General features: G+C 37.0%; 1 protein-coding gene across 2 annotated transcripts in view; it reads right to left on the bottom strand.

Annotated features, from left to right (window-relative positions):
• The window catches only part of ACVR1C (activin A receptor type 1C), a 74259-nt gene that overhangs the window by 34359 nt on the left and 24545 nt on the right, over positions 1 to 15355 (bottom strand). For both annotated transcript variants that reach the window (XM_037138328.2, XM_037138329.2), the window contains exon 2: positions 3126 to 3356. In XM_037138328.2, coding sequence (XP_036994223.2) covers positions 3126 to 3356 — 231 coding nt within the window. The remainder of the gene's footprint in view (positions 1 to 3125; positions 3357 to 15355) is intronic.

Below are 15355 nucleotides of genomic sequence, written 5' to 3'. Positions count from 1 at the left end.
AGGCACAGGGTGGCAATGAGCAGACCCAGTGAGGTGCGCAAGGTAGCTGGCTGACTGCAGTCACACATTCACATGCAGATAAACCAGGCGAAAATGGGCAGCAAGATAGACCACGCAACCCAGCACCCCTGGGATGGCAAATAAGTCCTAAAAGCACCAACTGAAAACACTTGTGGAGGTTCAGGTGCTTGGAGAGACTCCCAGCCTCACAGGAGAGTTTGTTAGAGAGACCCACAGGGTCCTAGAATGTACACAAGCCAACCCACCTGGGAACCAGCACCAGAAGGGCGAGGTTTGCTTGCAGGAAGTGGCAGAAGGGACTGAAATCCAAGAGAGAGCAGAGCAAGCACCATAGCTCCCTCTCTGACCCCTCCCCCAGTCACAGCCCAGCGAATGGGCTACCCCGCCCTGGTGAACACCTAAGGCTCTGCCCCTCATACATAACAGGCATGAACAGAACAAAACATTATGGCTCAAGCAGAAGAACAGCTCAGAGCCCCAGAGCCAATATTTCTAAGCGACAAAGAGATAGCCAACCTATCAGATGCACAGTTCAAAACCCTGGTGATCAGGATGCTCACAGAATTGGTTGACTGTGGTCTCAAATTAGATGAAAAAATGAAGGCTACCCTAAGTGAAATGAAGCAAAATGTCACGTTCACGGAGTCCATTATCACTAAGCCCTTATTATATGAAATGTTAAAGGAACTTATCTAAGAAAAAGAAGATAAAAATATGAACAGTGAAAGAACAGCAAACTCAGTCATTAACAACCACACCTGAAACAAAAGCAAACTAAGCAAACAGCTAGATCAGGAGCAGAGCCACAGAATGGAGATCACATGGAAGGTTAGGAACAGGGGAGTGGGAGAAGGAGAGGAGGGGAAAAGGAATAGAGAATAAGTAGCATAGACGGTAGGTAGAAAATAAATGGGGGAAGGGCAAGAATAGTATGGAAAATGTAGAAGCTGAAGAACTTATGACACATGGACATGAACTAAAGGGGGGGAATATGGGTGGGAGGTGGTGTGCAAGGTGGAGGGGAATGAAAGGGGAAAATGGGACAACTGTAATAGCATAATCAATACAACATATTTTTTAAAATAAAAGAAATCAGTCATCTAGCTTTAATGAAAGTGGGGACTGACAGATCATTCTGAGGTAATAGAACTGTGGTAGTGGGTGTACATATGTGTCAAAATTCACCAAATTGTTTACTTAAAATGTGTGTGTTTCATTTTTTTTCATTTTCTAAATTAACCTCAATAAAATTGGTTTTAAAAATGAATGGTTCCTGACCATACTTGAGAGAGGGTATAGATTTCTCCACAGTAAGGCTGAGTTTTTGTTGGGCTGGGAAGAACCTACATAGAATATGCTCTAAGTACCTTCAATTTGCCCAAATTCCCATGAACCATTTTGTCCTCCAAGCCCTCTTATTGCAGTGGAAGTACTGTCTTATACCCCTACTGAGTGGCAGACTGTGGTCTTGTAATTAATTTTTTTATTTGGAAGGCATATTGAAGAGACTACTACCACAGACTAACAAGGAGACATCCTTCTTCTACTTAATCTTTTGGATCCTGGTCATGGGTCAGACTAACATCAAATATAGGGAGCCTTCCCTTTAGGGTGTCTGTGGCCCACAGGTAACCAGGGGGCAAATATAAAGAAAAAACTGTATCCAGAATAGATGCCAGATCACCACCACACTGAGGACTCTATGGAATCTGAGAGAGAGTAAGTGTAGGCCAAAAAGCAAGATTGCAGGTAGCAGGATGAAATAGGCCAAGTATAACTTCTGAGGTTGCAATATATAAGTAACGCCTCACAGCACAGTCTTTCCCAGAGAGCTGGGCAAGTGCCAGTGGCAGTGCATGAAAGGAGTTTAAGGATTCTGGAAATGAGTCGGAATGGTAAACCAGACATGACAGTACACAGCATGATCACTTTTCTGGTTCTCTTAATTTTTTCTGATTAGGAATCAAAAAGCCTCATTCCATGCTTGTATGCATTTAAAACCTCTTTATTCTCTCTTTTAAACAACAAGGAAATACAAAATATACCTACCTGTAATGCAGAAATACATTTAATTTTAATGTAGTTATCTATTTATGGCAAGTAAACTGGCTTTTCATTTGTGGTAATGATTCCAAGGTCCTGAGTAAAACAAATGTTTTTCAGTAAAAAAAAAAGGGTGGGGAGGATAACCCCTTTATGTTAAAAATAGGTTAAAATACTATAATGGAATATTGATATGGAGATATACAAACACCGGAGATTGGATAACAGTACCTTAAAATGTTAATTTATAAGAAAGAGTATGTGTCCATATATAGATACTAATATATCAATAAGCTCTGAATTATTACTATATTAATAAATATTGAAAAGAGTCATTAACATGATGTTTTCATGTCATAAGTTAGTTGTTAGTTTGAATTATTTGCATTTTAATATCTCCCCAAATTTTTGATTCCAGGCTGCTGACAAAAGGTGAGATTAAGATTTTTGGCATCCTACAAATTGGGATAAAACACCATGAAATTGGGGGAAAGCAAAAATACATCTGAACAATAATATCTTTCTGCTAATGAATGTTCTCACATGAATGTGGGCACATAAAGAAGCCATGCAATTGAACAAAAATTTTTAAAAGTGGGAAAAATAAATAATAAATAAAATAAAATCTTGAAAAGAGGAAGCCATGCAGAAGGTACCCATAAAAAAAGATTCTGTCTTCATAAAAGTTGTAAATCTATAATTTTTTAAGTTTCATTCTTTTTTCTCTTCCTGGTGTACATTAATATGTCTTTCCTTTAAAAGAGGTCATAAAAATTTACATTTACTTTAGGTCCATTAATCACTGCTAAAAATGCAATTAACACGGACAAATTTTTTCAAGACTATAATGCTGTGGTCAAGGTTTTGACAGTCTTGCACAATTTTAAGAAATCAACCTCAGCTAGGCTTTAGAGAATTTTACCAGTCCAAAGGAAAAAAATAGTGAGAAAGAAAGAGAATTGTAAAATAGATTATATTTAAAGAAACATAAAACAGGTCAATCTCTCCCATGTGCATGATTTCCAAAGAGCATTTGGAATGAGCAGAGATAAACCCCTCACCTGTTGGAAGGTGCAGTGTTATGTTGTTGCAGAAATCTGTGAAGCAGCATTCAGTTTTGGTAACATTGTTGGAGCTGTGACAGAAGACTTGAGCATTTAATTCTGGGAGAGAGACACAGGATTTGATCACCTGTTCCTTTCCATTGGTTAGCATAACTGAAGCCCAACATGCTCCTTCAGTTTGGCAGGTAAAGTTTGAAGAGTCACACAAGAGACATACACACTTCAGCCCTGAAAAGTATAAGGCAAAAAAGCTTTAAGATACAAAAGATCTTCATCGTGCAAATTTGTTTCATAATAAGTGTAGAAATTCAGTCTTAATGAAAATTGAGATAGGGATTAAATGAACAACACTGGATAAGCACATGCTAAACATATTAACTTCCAGTCGCGTGTTTTGATAAACAGGTTGCCCAATCATCACTCTGCTTGTATTTTTTTGTGAATTTATTGCTTTTATATTTTAAAACAACTTTCTCATCCATAGTCTAAATCCCTTCTCCTTAAGTTCAATCAGCTCATTCCTAAATCACTAGCTCCTATGAAACACTAGAAAACAGTGACGCAGAGACCAAGGGGGCACTAAGCACAGCAGCTACAGAACCAGGCAATCCAATTCATTGTGTTCATTCTCTCTCACTGCTGTAAGCAAGTGAATGTGCTAAACACAAGCCTGACCACAGATATTCACAGCTCTAAAAAAATAGTGTGATTCTTTAGATGCACATTCTGTGATGTTTAACATAGTTGTTATTCTGATAGTACCTTTAAGACACTGATGAGTCATTACACTCCCCTTTACGCTTAAAGAACACATATTAGAAGAAGAGTCCTTTGAATAGAGATCATGACCTTCGGGCAATTTTCTTTAATGAGCACATCTATTCAATAAAGCAAAGCACATCAATTGTAGAATTTTATATATCTACTGCAATAAAACTTTCACAAACTAGATTGTGCTTTTTAAATTTGTTTGTTTCACAAGTCTCCTCCACACTCCCCACTACACACACACACACACACACACACACATATTAACTCACATGTTCCAAGTGGTACAGTAATTCTGTTTTGATGTAAAATATCTTTCAGCCAGAAAAGTCCTGAGATTGTGAGTAACTTATTTAAATTTTATTTAATCACATTGTTTTAAAATAGTACAATCTGAATAAACCTTTTGTATTTTTACTTTAATAAATTTTTTCTTAAATCATAACTATCCCCCTCTGCAATTACCTGGGTATCCAAAGTTTTACCATGCAATCATTTTCATTCAGATAAAAGTCTAAATTATTAGTCAAATTGGAGCTGATTTTATACCTACAGAATATTTTATACATAAGTGGCAATTAATATACTCAACTTCAAATACCAGTGTAAGAACAAATATGGGTAACATTTCTAAATAAGTAGGTGACTAAGAAAGAAAAAATACAAATTAATTAATAGAAATTATCTCTTGTTTTGATAATTTTTCTTGACTACTGAAATATCATCTCCATAAACATTTTCATTCTTACATGCTAAGAGAAATACAATCATAAAATAAAATACAATTTTGCTATGGACTTTAGATGAAGCATAATGGCTCATTCTTCTATTTATTCCAATGGTGATCAATATCAATATATGATGTTGTTGACATTTATGTGCTCTGAAAGAACTTTATTATCTGAATTGGGAGTCAGTAGAACTAGATATATAAAATCTGGGTGATTTGCATTTTAAATCACTTTCCTTGCATAAAAGTAAGTTCATACAATGTGGATCCTTTCACCCAGGTGTCTTTTGAAATTGAACTCTCTCTGGCATCTTCCAATTCCAACCAGACTAAGGCCTTCAAAGCTAGTTACCCTAGCTTTGTAATCTTGGGCATTACTGGCCCCTCTGGGCCTCCATTTCCTTATATGAAAGATAAAAATATACTTCTTCGTACAGTTGTGATGAAAAAATTAACCTATATTATTATGAAGAATAATTAATGTATGTAAAGTCCTTAGAACAGTGTCTGGTACATATAAAGTGCTATGTAAATATTAGTGACTATGTCTTTTCCTACTGGACGAGGTAAAGCTTATTGTCCTATGCAAACAATCAAGATATACTTGTAATCCATAAGGGAATGGCTGAATAAACTAGGGTGCACGGATCACTTAAAAGGTATAACAAGGAAATACATCTCCTTTTGCTCTGCCCAATGAGTTCAGTTTTATCGTACTTTTAATTGTTCTTGCAGGAACCTAGATAGACACTCCCACAACAGGGCAGTGTCTGGTGATGGTCCAGATAAAGGTCCAGGGAGAGATGAAAGCCCCAGGCCCAGCTCTGTCTCTCACTCTCTGATTGACTCTGGAGATGAATAACCACACAGGCTCTCACTGCCCTCCTCTGAAAATGAGAAATAAACTGGGAACAGGGACGTGGATTCACAAATCTTGAAGTCACACATGGTCCCAAGATTTGATGACTTATGAATTTACAATTTATGGATTTTTACCATTACAAAATACAGAAAACCCTTTGATATAAAGAAACTGACTCCACTGTGGTTATTCTTCAATCTCATATTTTAAGGGGCTGAAGTTGGGAAGAGTAGGTCTTCTTCCATACTTGATCCATTTATTACTAGACTCATCAGAGTCTCCTGGAATTTTCTACTTCCAAGAGAAGCCTAGCCTGGAAACCAAGGCAACTAAGGAATACAGACCCACTTAGTGACTACGACTGTAAATAGCAACTAAACATGTGTTAGTTTTTCATGTATTTATCATTGTGTATATTTCCCAGTGCAACTGTGGGATTTACCTGTCACTGTCTCCATGTTATAGGTCATGAAATGAGGCTCAAAAAGATCAAGTGACTGAATCAATGTGTGGCCACTAGACTACTTGAGCCATGTTGCTTCTATTTTACCAAAGCTGGTATTTTTTAAATGGGGACAGAAACCATTCTCCCACCTCATTAGTTTCTAGAAATTGTGAATACGATATAATTATAAGACAGTAGAGAGGAATTAATAGTTAACTAATAGTTGAGATTTTGATCTGTATTGTCCTAATAACCTTTTGAAGCATTTGATATATTTTTTTAATTTTATTTAGTTATTTTTCAAGTACAGTTTTTTGTTTCTGCATTTGATATTTTTAAACAAATTTTACCTACCTATTTTCTGAGAAGACAGGTGGTCCAATAAAAGTGTTGAGCACGTGCCTTGCATCAAGCATAAATAAGCTTATCTTTTGGGTTATCTGAATTTTGCATTGAGTGGACGCTTCTAAGTACCTAACGTGATACTTTCTCTTCAAAGCAATATTAGCTCCTTATAAGAATGATGACATACCAGTTTTCATCAAGGAATAATAGGAGCACTCACTGACTGTTTAACAGGCTATAAAATTTCCTTCAGTTTAAAGTAAAAGATATTAATCAGAAGAATACAGACCTAAGTAATATAGCTAAGACATAGTAAATGACACCTTACTTTAAATGTTGTGCAATGGAAAACACTGGCAAAATGGAGAATTTGTCGACGATTATCAAACATCTGCTACATGTTCTCATTTATTCCAGGTCAACTGGCAGTACTATAGCCCGGACAGAACAAACAGCAAATTAAAAGAGCCTAAAGTGTACATCTAACAGGCAGCATATTCAATCTTGCCTTTTTCACTTCCCACTGATCCACTAGACAGTCACATTTTGTACATAATTAAACCATATTTATGTCAACCATCCTCATCACAGAACCCTTGTGTTGCCAATTAAAAGATAAGTTTCCATTAGTGATTACACTCAGGCTTTCATGGTTTTTTTTTAATCTGCTGTTAAATTAGTCAATTATACTAGAATATTCCATGACAGGATAAACCTGGTTGCTATCAGACTAGTCCAGCCTTATGTTTCTTTATTTTATACATTCCTGGTATACTCAACTTGAGTCCTATGGAAAGAGACAGCAGATGCAGTTGAAGAAAGAGGTAATTACCCGTAATAAGGAGGTCTGTTAGATTTTCCCCCACAGGAAGGTTGCACTTTCCCTGTGTCTCCTCCCGCCCCTTTAATTATCCCCTTTCGCCCCTTTTATCAATTAGTCTGTAAAAGCCAAGACATCTGTTACCAACATGAAACCAATGGATGTGCATATTCCTAATCAACCAGAAACTAACTTTTCATACATATTTGCAGGTGATGGCAAGCATACTCAGGTGTCCAGTAATGTAAAAACTATCAGACTGCAAGAAAGAACCAAAATTATTGATTTGCATGTATGTGCTATTCCTATTAAAAAGTCAAATGTTTGCTTGAAAAATAGTAGTTGTTTTGAATTAGATATGATTTGAAATATATTGATTTTCTATTATCTAGTTTTCCTTCATTTGGGGTCTGTATGATAAAATATCTATTGACGAGGGTGTTACATAAATTTCTAACACATACCCTTTCCTCTTTTTCATCAGTTAATTCAATTTCCCTAATTTTAGATCAAGCCAGGCAACAATATATTTTTTTCATTTCAAAAAATTCTCAGATTTGACCTGCTGAATATGTAATCGTCATTTGCAGGCTTCTGAACTAACAAGATGAACAGTGTGCTGCATCTGAGAAGTACGGCAACAGGAGAGAAGCCAGACAACTGGCACTCGTTGAAGTGAGGCAAAGCCAGACATCCACAAGAATTGCAAAATCTGCAGGCTGGAGACCCAGGGAAGAGTTGATGTTGCAACTCAAGTCCAAAGACACTTTGGAGGCAGAATTCCCTCTTCTTTAGGGGACCTTGTTGTTTTTTTTCCCTCTCAAGGGTTTAAACTGATTTGATGAGGCCCACCCAATTATGGAGTGTAATCTGCTTTACTCAAAGACTACAAAATCTAATCCTAAAAATAGCTTCACAGACATATCCAGACTGGTGTTTGACCAACTATCTGGCTACTGTAACCAAGTAGACACATAAAATTAACCATCACAAGCAGTGACAGGCAAATACTATGGTAAGAGATAAGGAAGGGAGATAGAAAGGAAAGCCAAAAGAGCACTCCCTAAAAGTATTATAGAATTAAAGGACATTATAGTAGTGTGGCAAACCGAGCCAGGGATGCGTATACAGTGTTTTTGGACAAAGAGGCTGAACACTGGTTGATCCAGCTGGTGTTAAGGGCAGAGGTGGTAGTACAGGCTTATTTGTGGTGTGTCTTGTGGAGCACAGTTGTTCTTTGTCACCCTCAGTCCCCTTCCCTCACCCTTTCAAAGTACCAGCCCCACCCCACAGTCTTCAAAGACCTCCCAGTGAGTCCCCACAGCCTGGGGAGACCTCGGCAGTCCTTGCCCTCCTTTCAGTGAGAGATAGTTCTGGCTGTGGGGCTGAAATGTATGGGCACTAACCTGCTCCCAATTCACCAACGAGTTCTTGTCACACCCATTCCCCAGGCGGAACTCCATTCCTGGTCCCAGCAGGCATCTTGGTGCCCTGAGCCACCTTCCTGGGGTTGCAGGCTGGGGCTCCGAGTCCTCCCCAAGTGCGGAGCCTGTGGGCATCCACCTCTTCATTGCCCGGTTGGTATGCAGGCCCTCCCTGAGGTCCCCAGGAACCCCCAGACTTTCAGCTGAGCATTGGCATGAGTGAACTCCAACCCCCAACCTCCAACTCCAGCTCCTGGCTGGCTTCACTCCCTAACCACCCTAGAAAGACTTACTCTTTGGATGATTTCCCAGCACACCCAGATACTATCTATCGATAGCAAAGACAGGACTCTGGCTACATTTTACAGAATGACCTCCACTCTGGGGTAGCATTTCTCAAGCATTTTTAAAATTTGTGTCTCCTTAAAATAAACATAAAAATCGCACATCCTTCCTTTTATTTGAGATTTTGAAATAAAACACATAGCATGGCCCTGACTGCTGTGACTTAGTGGGTTGGGCATTGTTCTGCAAACCAAAGGTCACAGGTTCGATTCCTGGTCAGGGCACTGCCTGGGTCGAGGGCTTGTGAGAGGCAACTGATAGATGTTTCTCTCACGCATGGATGTTTCTCTCCCTCTCTTTCTCCCTCCCTTCTTCTCTCTCTAAAAACAGATAAAATCTTAATAAAATATATAGTTTTTCCAGAAACAAATCAACCCAGTGGTCATTTGAATGTGCTTTTTCATTGGTAAAGTGTTCCTCTGCTCTCCCAGCCCTTGAATATATCACTGTTCTAGCCTTGGGGAAAGGCTCTGAAAGTCACTGCCTACTGGATTGGAATTTTTTTAAGAGAAATGTTTTGCCTGCACCAATGATTCTAGCTGTCCAAATACAGTTGGTGAATTCTTTCCAAATTAGAACAAGAAAAACTGGTAAACCCATAATACTTATAACAATTTGCCTATTAATTTAGGTCCTGTTATCATGTTGATCTTCACATAAAATCATACTTGATTGTAGTATTACCAGATTTGGGGATTTCACTGACCAATTCAATTTCAAAAATAATTTTGGAACCCAAACGAGGGCTGTGCTACATTTTTGTCCTCCCAAGGAGAAACACAGGAGGGGGGAAGAAAGAAAGCACCCTCTATTATCTTCACTTCAAAAAAGAAAGGGTGTTATAATTCCAACCAAATACGGAAGAGTATAAATCTCATAATTAAGGACTGACTCTACCAAGATCAATGAAAACTTTTTAAAATTTCAAATGTTGAAAAACACAACTGTCCTTATAATGTTAGACTTCTTTTATGTTTTAGGATAGAAACAGTTCATCTGGGGACTGACGGTGCACCCAAAAGAGGAGTTTCAATGTCCAACCTGTTCCTGTACTTAGTTTTGTTCACACTGAATGGCCACAGTCCACATATGGAATGCTCTCTAAAATAGAAAAAGGCAATCTTCCACAGTGCTGGTTTTACTCAATACGGAATATTCTGGAAAATGTAAAAGCTGAGTATTAATAGCCGCCCACCCCAAACTACAAAGAAAGCTAACAGTAGCAGATTAGGTGTTTGGCTAACAAGGAACTTCCCTGCTTCACGATTGGCAGCTGGGCCTTCTAGGCTTAGCCAATGAACTCACGTTGCACAAATGTTCACCTCTCAGAAATTCACTCTGTGATGCCTCCACCAGTATTAGGGCTCAGAGCTTAACACTGTAATTGATCAGCCTGCTCATTTTGGTCTATTTTATAGGACTTAGAGTATGAGACACGATTTTTTGGATTATTACAGATTTAGGCTCAATACACTGCTTGTCAAATCTACAATTTACTTGATGATATACTCCTGATCAGGAACATACCATGCTACTTTCATATTCTTTCCATGGGAAAGTGTGACCATTATAACCAACACTTGGAGGATACAGTTCCCAGCAATATCTTGAATTCATGTAAAGAAAAGAAATATGCAGGAATTCTGACCCAGTCTGGTGTATTTAGGGTCCATGTTTGGAGACCTAATGTTCTTTACTTGGCACTATTCAATGTGAACTTTGAGGCTTCTGTGCCCTCAACTAGTCCAAAAAAATAATTCAATTAGATGATCTCTAATTTTTCTGAGGTTCTATGATCCTAAGAAATGAATGTACCGATGGCCACCGCACAGTATCAGAAAGAGCACCCTGACTGCATACACAGAGAACAAAGAAGTCACTGTCCTGAAATTAGAGTTTACAGTGAAAACTGCTCAGGACAGCACTGTATCACTCTGCCAGAGAGTGAGGTGAATGATCTGTTCATACTTGGGAGGTCCATTACATCACCAAAGTCTAGTTTTATATGTTTCATCTCCATAAACTAGGGAAGACAGAAACCAAATGAGAGAGGACCACAGAGAATTTGGTGATGAAAGGAGAATGTGAAACTGTCCATCTATTTGGGAAAGATGGAAGGAAATACAACAAGTTAATGGTTAAAAAAACATGAAGTTTTAAAAGCTAAGGAAGCTCTGACTTGTTTAAAGGAGATAATTAAAAATAATAAGTAGAGAAAAAATTAAGCGATCAACAATTCTTTGTCAAACTATGGGACAAAAAGAATATGCAGATAGAAAAAGACACAAAATTATCTCAAGTTTATAATAAAAGTAGCAAAGAAAATTAAAAAGTTAAAGTCCTCAAGAGTTCTCAGGGGCTCACTTGTCAGAAATTTCTCTCACAATCTACAGTTATTCATTTATATAATCAGATATGGTAAGGAATAGATAATTATTAATCTAGAAATAAAAGGAAACTATCCAAAGTCAGAAGATGATCTAACTAAAAATAGAATAGAAAGTGAAAAGTTGAAAGGGAAGGAGAAGGGCAAATGCTATAAAGGAAAGCTTTTTTTTTTAAGACTAGTTCCAACTGGGCCTCTTTCCAACACCAACCCCAGGACCCAAAAGTTTGGCTTAGATGCTCTGAAGAACTCGTACTGTACAAACACAAGAAGGGCAGCATCTCTTGCCCCTCTGTTCAGAGAAGGTGGGTTGCAGTGGGAGCTGATAGGAGATAACATTTTTAAAACCATAATTTTAAAAAAATATATCACTCTCAGACTTCTAGAATTATCAGAGCTGCTTTAGAAGTTGGGTTACATGTTTTTTTTAGAACTGTATTTTCCTTTTCTTTATTATAAAACAAAATAACTACTTTTCTGCAGCAACATAAATATATTTCAGTACATAAAAATGAGAAAATATAAAAAGAAATGGGAGGATCTCAGCGAAGTTTCAAAGAATTCATATAAGCCAGAACAAAAGGCAAGTCAAAGGCAGGTTGGCCTATCTGAGTTTTGCTGCTTCTCTTGTAATAAGCCAGTATAAAACAACAGAGAACAAAAATAAAAAAAAAAACAATAGCGAAGAGACAAACAACAACCTCATCTTTGCAGCTTTGTTCGGTTGAGCTTAATAAGCTTGTGGGACCTCAGCAAGCCTCCTGTTGTTCAGGAGACTCTGCATTTGTCGTTGGAATCCTGAGCCACTGCTAGACTAGCGGTGTGGCCCAGAAAAGCGGCTCCATCTCTTTGAATCTGACTATGCCCCAGTAAAGAACAGATAATTCCCATCTCCCAGGAGTCTTATGTGACTAAAATATATTTTAGATACACAGCAGACATTAAAAAATTAAGCTCCTTCTCTCCCTCTCTTTCCCTTACCCTCTAAAAATAAGTGAATAAAATCTTTAAAAAAAATTAAGCTCCTGTTATCACAAGTTATGAGCAGTCAAAAAGCTCAACATTCAAGCCCCAAACAACACTCCTTAAAAGTAACTTTGTTTCTGACAGTTCTTTCTGTCTTTGATGAACTTTTTCTTTGATAATGACATTGTCATACTAAAGCAATAAAATCCGTATCTCCAAAACAAACATTTTTGTTTAAAAAAAAACTCCAAAACAACAAAACTTTGGCATGTGAGCATGATCAGAGAGTAGGCGTAGCCAAACCGGTAATTCTCGCATTGCCTACTACACCTCTTTTCACTTCGAAGTCATTTCTTGAGTTTGACAAATAAACTTGGAAAAGACAATTATGTCAATAGAAAAATGGACTAAGTAGATGAACAAAAAAGAAAAGCTGCCGATAAACATGGAAAGCTTAAATTTCATTAATAATCAAGGCAGAAATTAAAACAAAGACATAATTTTCATTTGCCAAACTGGAAATTATAATACACAGAAATGGCAAGGGAGGATCAATTAAATTTTACTTTATACACAGTTGGAATATCAGTTAATTAAACTTCTAGGAGTTTAGGATCTGATGTATTTGTCTCCAGTCCTTAAAATATTTATAATCTTTGGGTTGTATTTCCACTTCCTCTATATCAAATAATTAGAAAAACAAAATTTCATTTCAAATTTCTACTGCAGAATTATTATTCACAACAGTCAAAATGGCAATACCTAAATGTCCCCAAATAATACATTTAAATTAATTTTGATAATCCATATGATGGCATCATATCCTGTTTTTAATAATATTTAATTAGAGTGGAAATTGCTTACCATATATATATGAAAGATAGAATTGGATAATACACATGATATGATCTCAATTTACATATATATGCATAGAAATAAAGACTAAAAAGAAATACATCACAATATTAATAGCAGTTATCTCTGAGGTATCAAATGAAAATAATTTTTACATTTTTAACACCTTTCCCTATTTTCCTATAATGGGCACACATGAATGGTATAATCCAAAAGTAACAACAACATTATTTTGTTGAAGTCACTTTATTGCTTTTTCAAAATATTTAATTCATAGGGAGTCACTGAGGATATCACAGGGATATTTTCAGTTTACTCTTCTACAAAGGCCTTTAAAATAACACCGATGATGGAGTCTGATAGACACCCACAAGCTCACTGCCATGTTGCCCCATAGCTCACAGCAACTCTCTTTTCAAGACCAAGAACTCGAATTTGTGGTCTCAAAACAGGCTAGCATATTGGAAAGCAGGGCTGCCCCTGAAAATTCAGATACATGAGTATCACAGAATGGTTCCTCCTCTACATTCAAAACCCACCTGATCTCTGGGACAAAAACCAACAGACTAGCCACCATGATGATATTTTCATAACTTCTCATCTCATTTTGTAATTTGTCTTGGAAGTGGGTTAAAACAGTCATAGTGACTTTCCCTGACTGTGTAGAAGACAATCAAAAAAATGCTGACTGCCCACTTTATGCATGACACTGTACTGGATCAGGGGTACCTCAAATCTGACTCAGCATAATGAGTTTTCTTAATGCATTAATGAGCTTGTGTATAGACTGCAGATGCAAGCAAAATTCTCCATAAGCAAGCTTAATGCTATAGTAAACCAACTAAAAGAGCCCAAACAGCCCATAAGTGCACCCTTGTAGGTGATAAATGACCTTTCAGGTTGAACCAAATGCTTTTTACCTAAAAGAGCAGGTGAGTAATGCTGTATTTACAATGGGCCTTATCTAGGTATGGATAATGTCCCTCAGTTGTAATTTCCTTTACTAAGAGAAGACATTACTACTCCATGCTAATGATCAAAACATAGCCTAACTTACCATATTTTGATTTCACTTCTGTCTACTTTGTGTCATTTTACAGACTGAAGACCATGTATGCAAAAAAGCATTTTAATATGTACAGAAATCCTTTATATAGAAGTTATATAACAAAAGTAAATCAAGTATTTGTATTTTTTAAATATTTGTGTTTGTATAACCAATGTTTTAAATGTAAATAGTAAAAAAAAATGTATAGAAAGAATTACAGTATAAAGCATTTGTCTAGTGACACACAAGTCTCACTTCCCAGAAGCACCCACTTTTAAGCATTTTTGTTGTTTTTTAGGACATTACCTAAGGACAATACCTCTAAAAATACACTACTGTTCTTGATAAACCAATTTGAAATATAACCTGCTGACTTCCTGATTCATGTAAGGCTAGTTCACACACATGCACTCCAATTATGGGAGGAGGTTCAAGCTTATTGGGATACAACTTACACATGGTAATATTCATCCTTTCTGTATACATCTTATGAAATCTGACAACTGCGGTTCAGCCATGCCTCTCCCCAGTTTCCTCAAACAGCCTTTTACACAACGCCTCCTGCCACCCCAGCCTGTGGCAAGCAATGATGTTTTCTGTTTTGATAGGTTTTTCTTCTCCAGAATGAGAAATGAATGCAGCTTGTTGATTCTGGCTCTTGTGACTTGCCTTAAGGCATCTGAGATTCATTCATGTTGTTGCATAAATCAATAGTTCATTGAATAAATATACAACTGTCTGTTGATCCATTCACTAGTTCAAGCATGTTTGGTTTTTTCCCACATTTTGTGGCTTAAGAATTAGCCTGTAAGAAAAAGTAATATACAGAATTTATATTAAATAAGTTTCATTTCTATTCACTAAAAATCTAGGAGTGAGATTAGTATGTTTTATAGAAAGCATGTATTTAATTTTATATAAATCTATCAGTATTTTCCAAAGTGGCTATACCATTTTATATGTCACCAGTAATGTGTGAGGGTGCCTGTTACTTAGCATTTCTGTCAGCACTTGCTATTGTTATCTTTACTTTTGGCTTATTTGTTGTTTGAGGGTTGTTTGAATTTCATCTTAGCCATTCAAATAGGTATCCAGTGGCATGTCATTGTGGTTTTACAAAGCATTTGCTTAACGCCTAATGATACTGAGTATTTTGGGGGGTTCCATTCGTACATCTTCTTTATCTGTCTAAATCTTTTGCCCACTTTTTCCTTTTTTTACTCACTACTATAT

The sequence above is a fragment of the Artibeus jamaicensis genome, unplaced genomic scaffold (genome assembly GCF_021234435.1).
Source record: "Artibeus jamaicensis isolate MK-2021 breed Jamaican fruit bat unplaced genomic scaffold, CSHL_Jam_final contig_1832, whole genome shotgun sequence".
Taxonomy (NCBI): domain Eukaryota; kingdom Metazoa; phylum Chordata; class Mammalia; order Chiroptera; family Phyllostomidae; genus Artibeus; species Artibeus jamaicensis.
The sequence above is the reverse complement of the archived record's forward strand: the minus strand, read 5'-3'. Positions and strand labels throughout refer to the sequence as shown.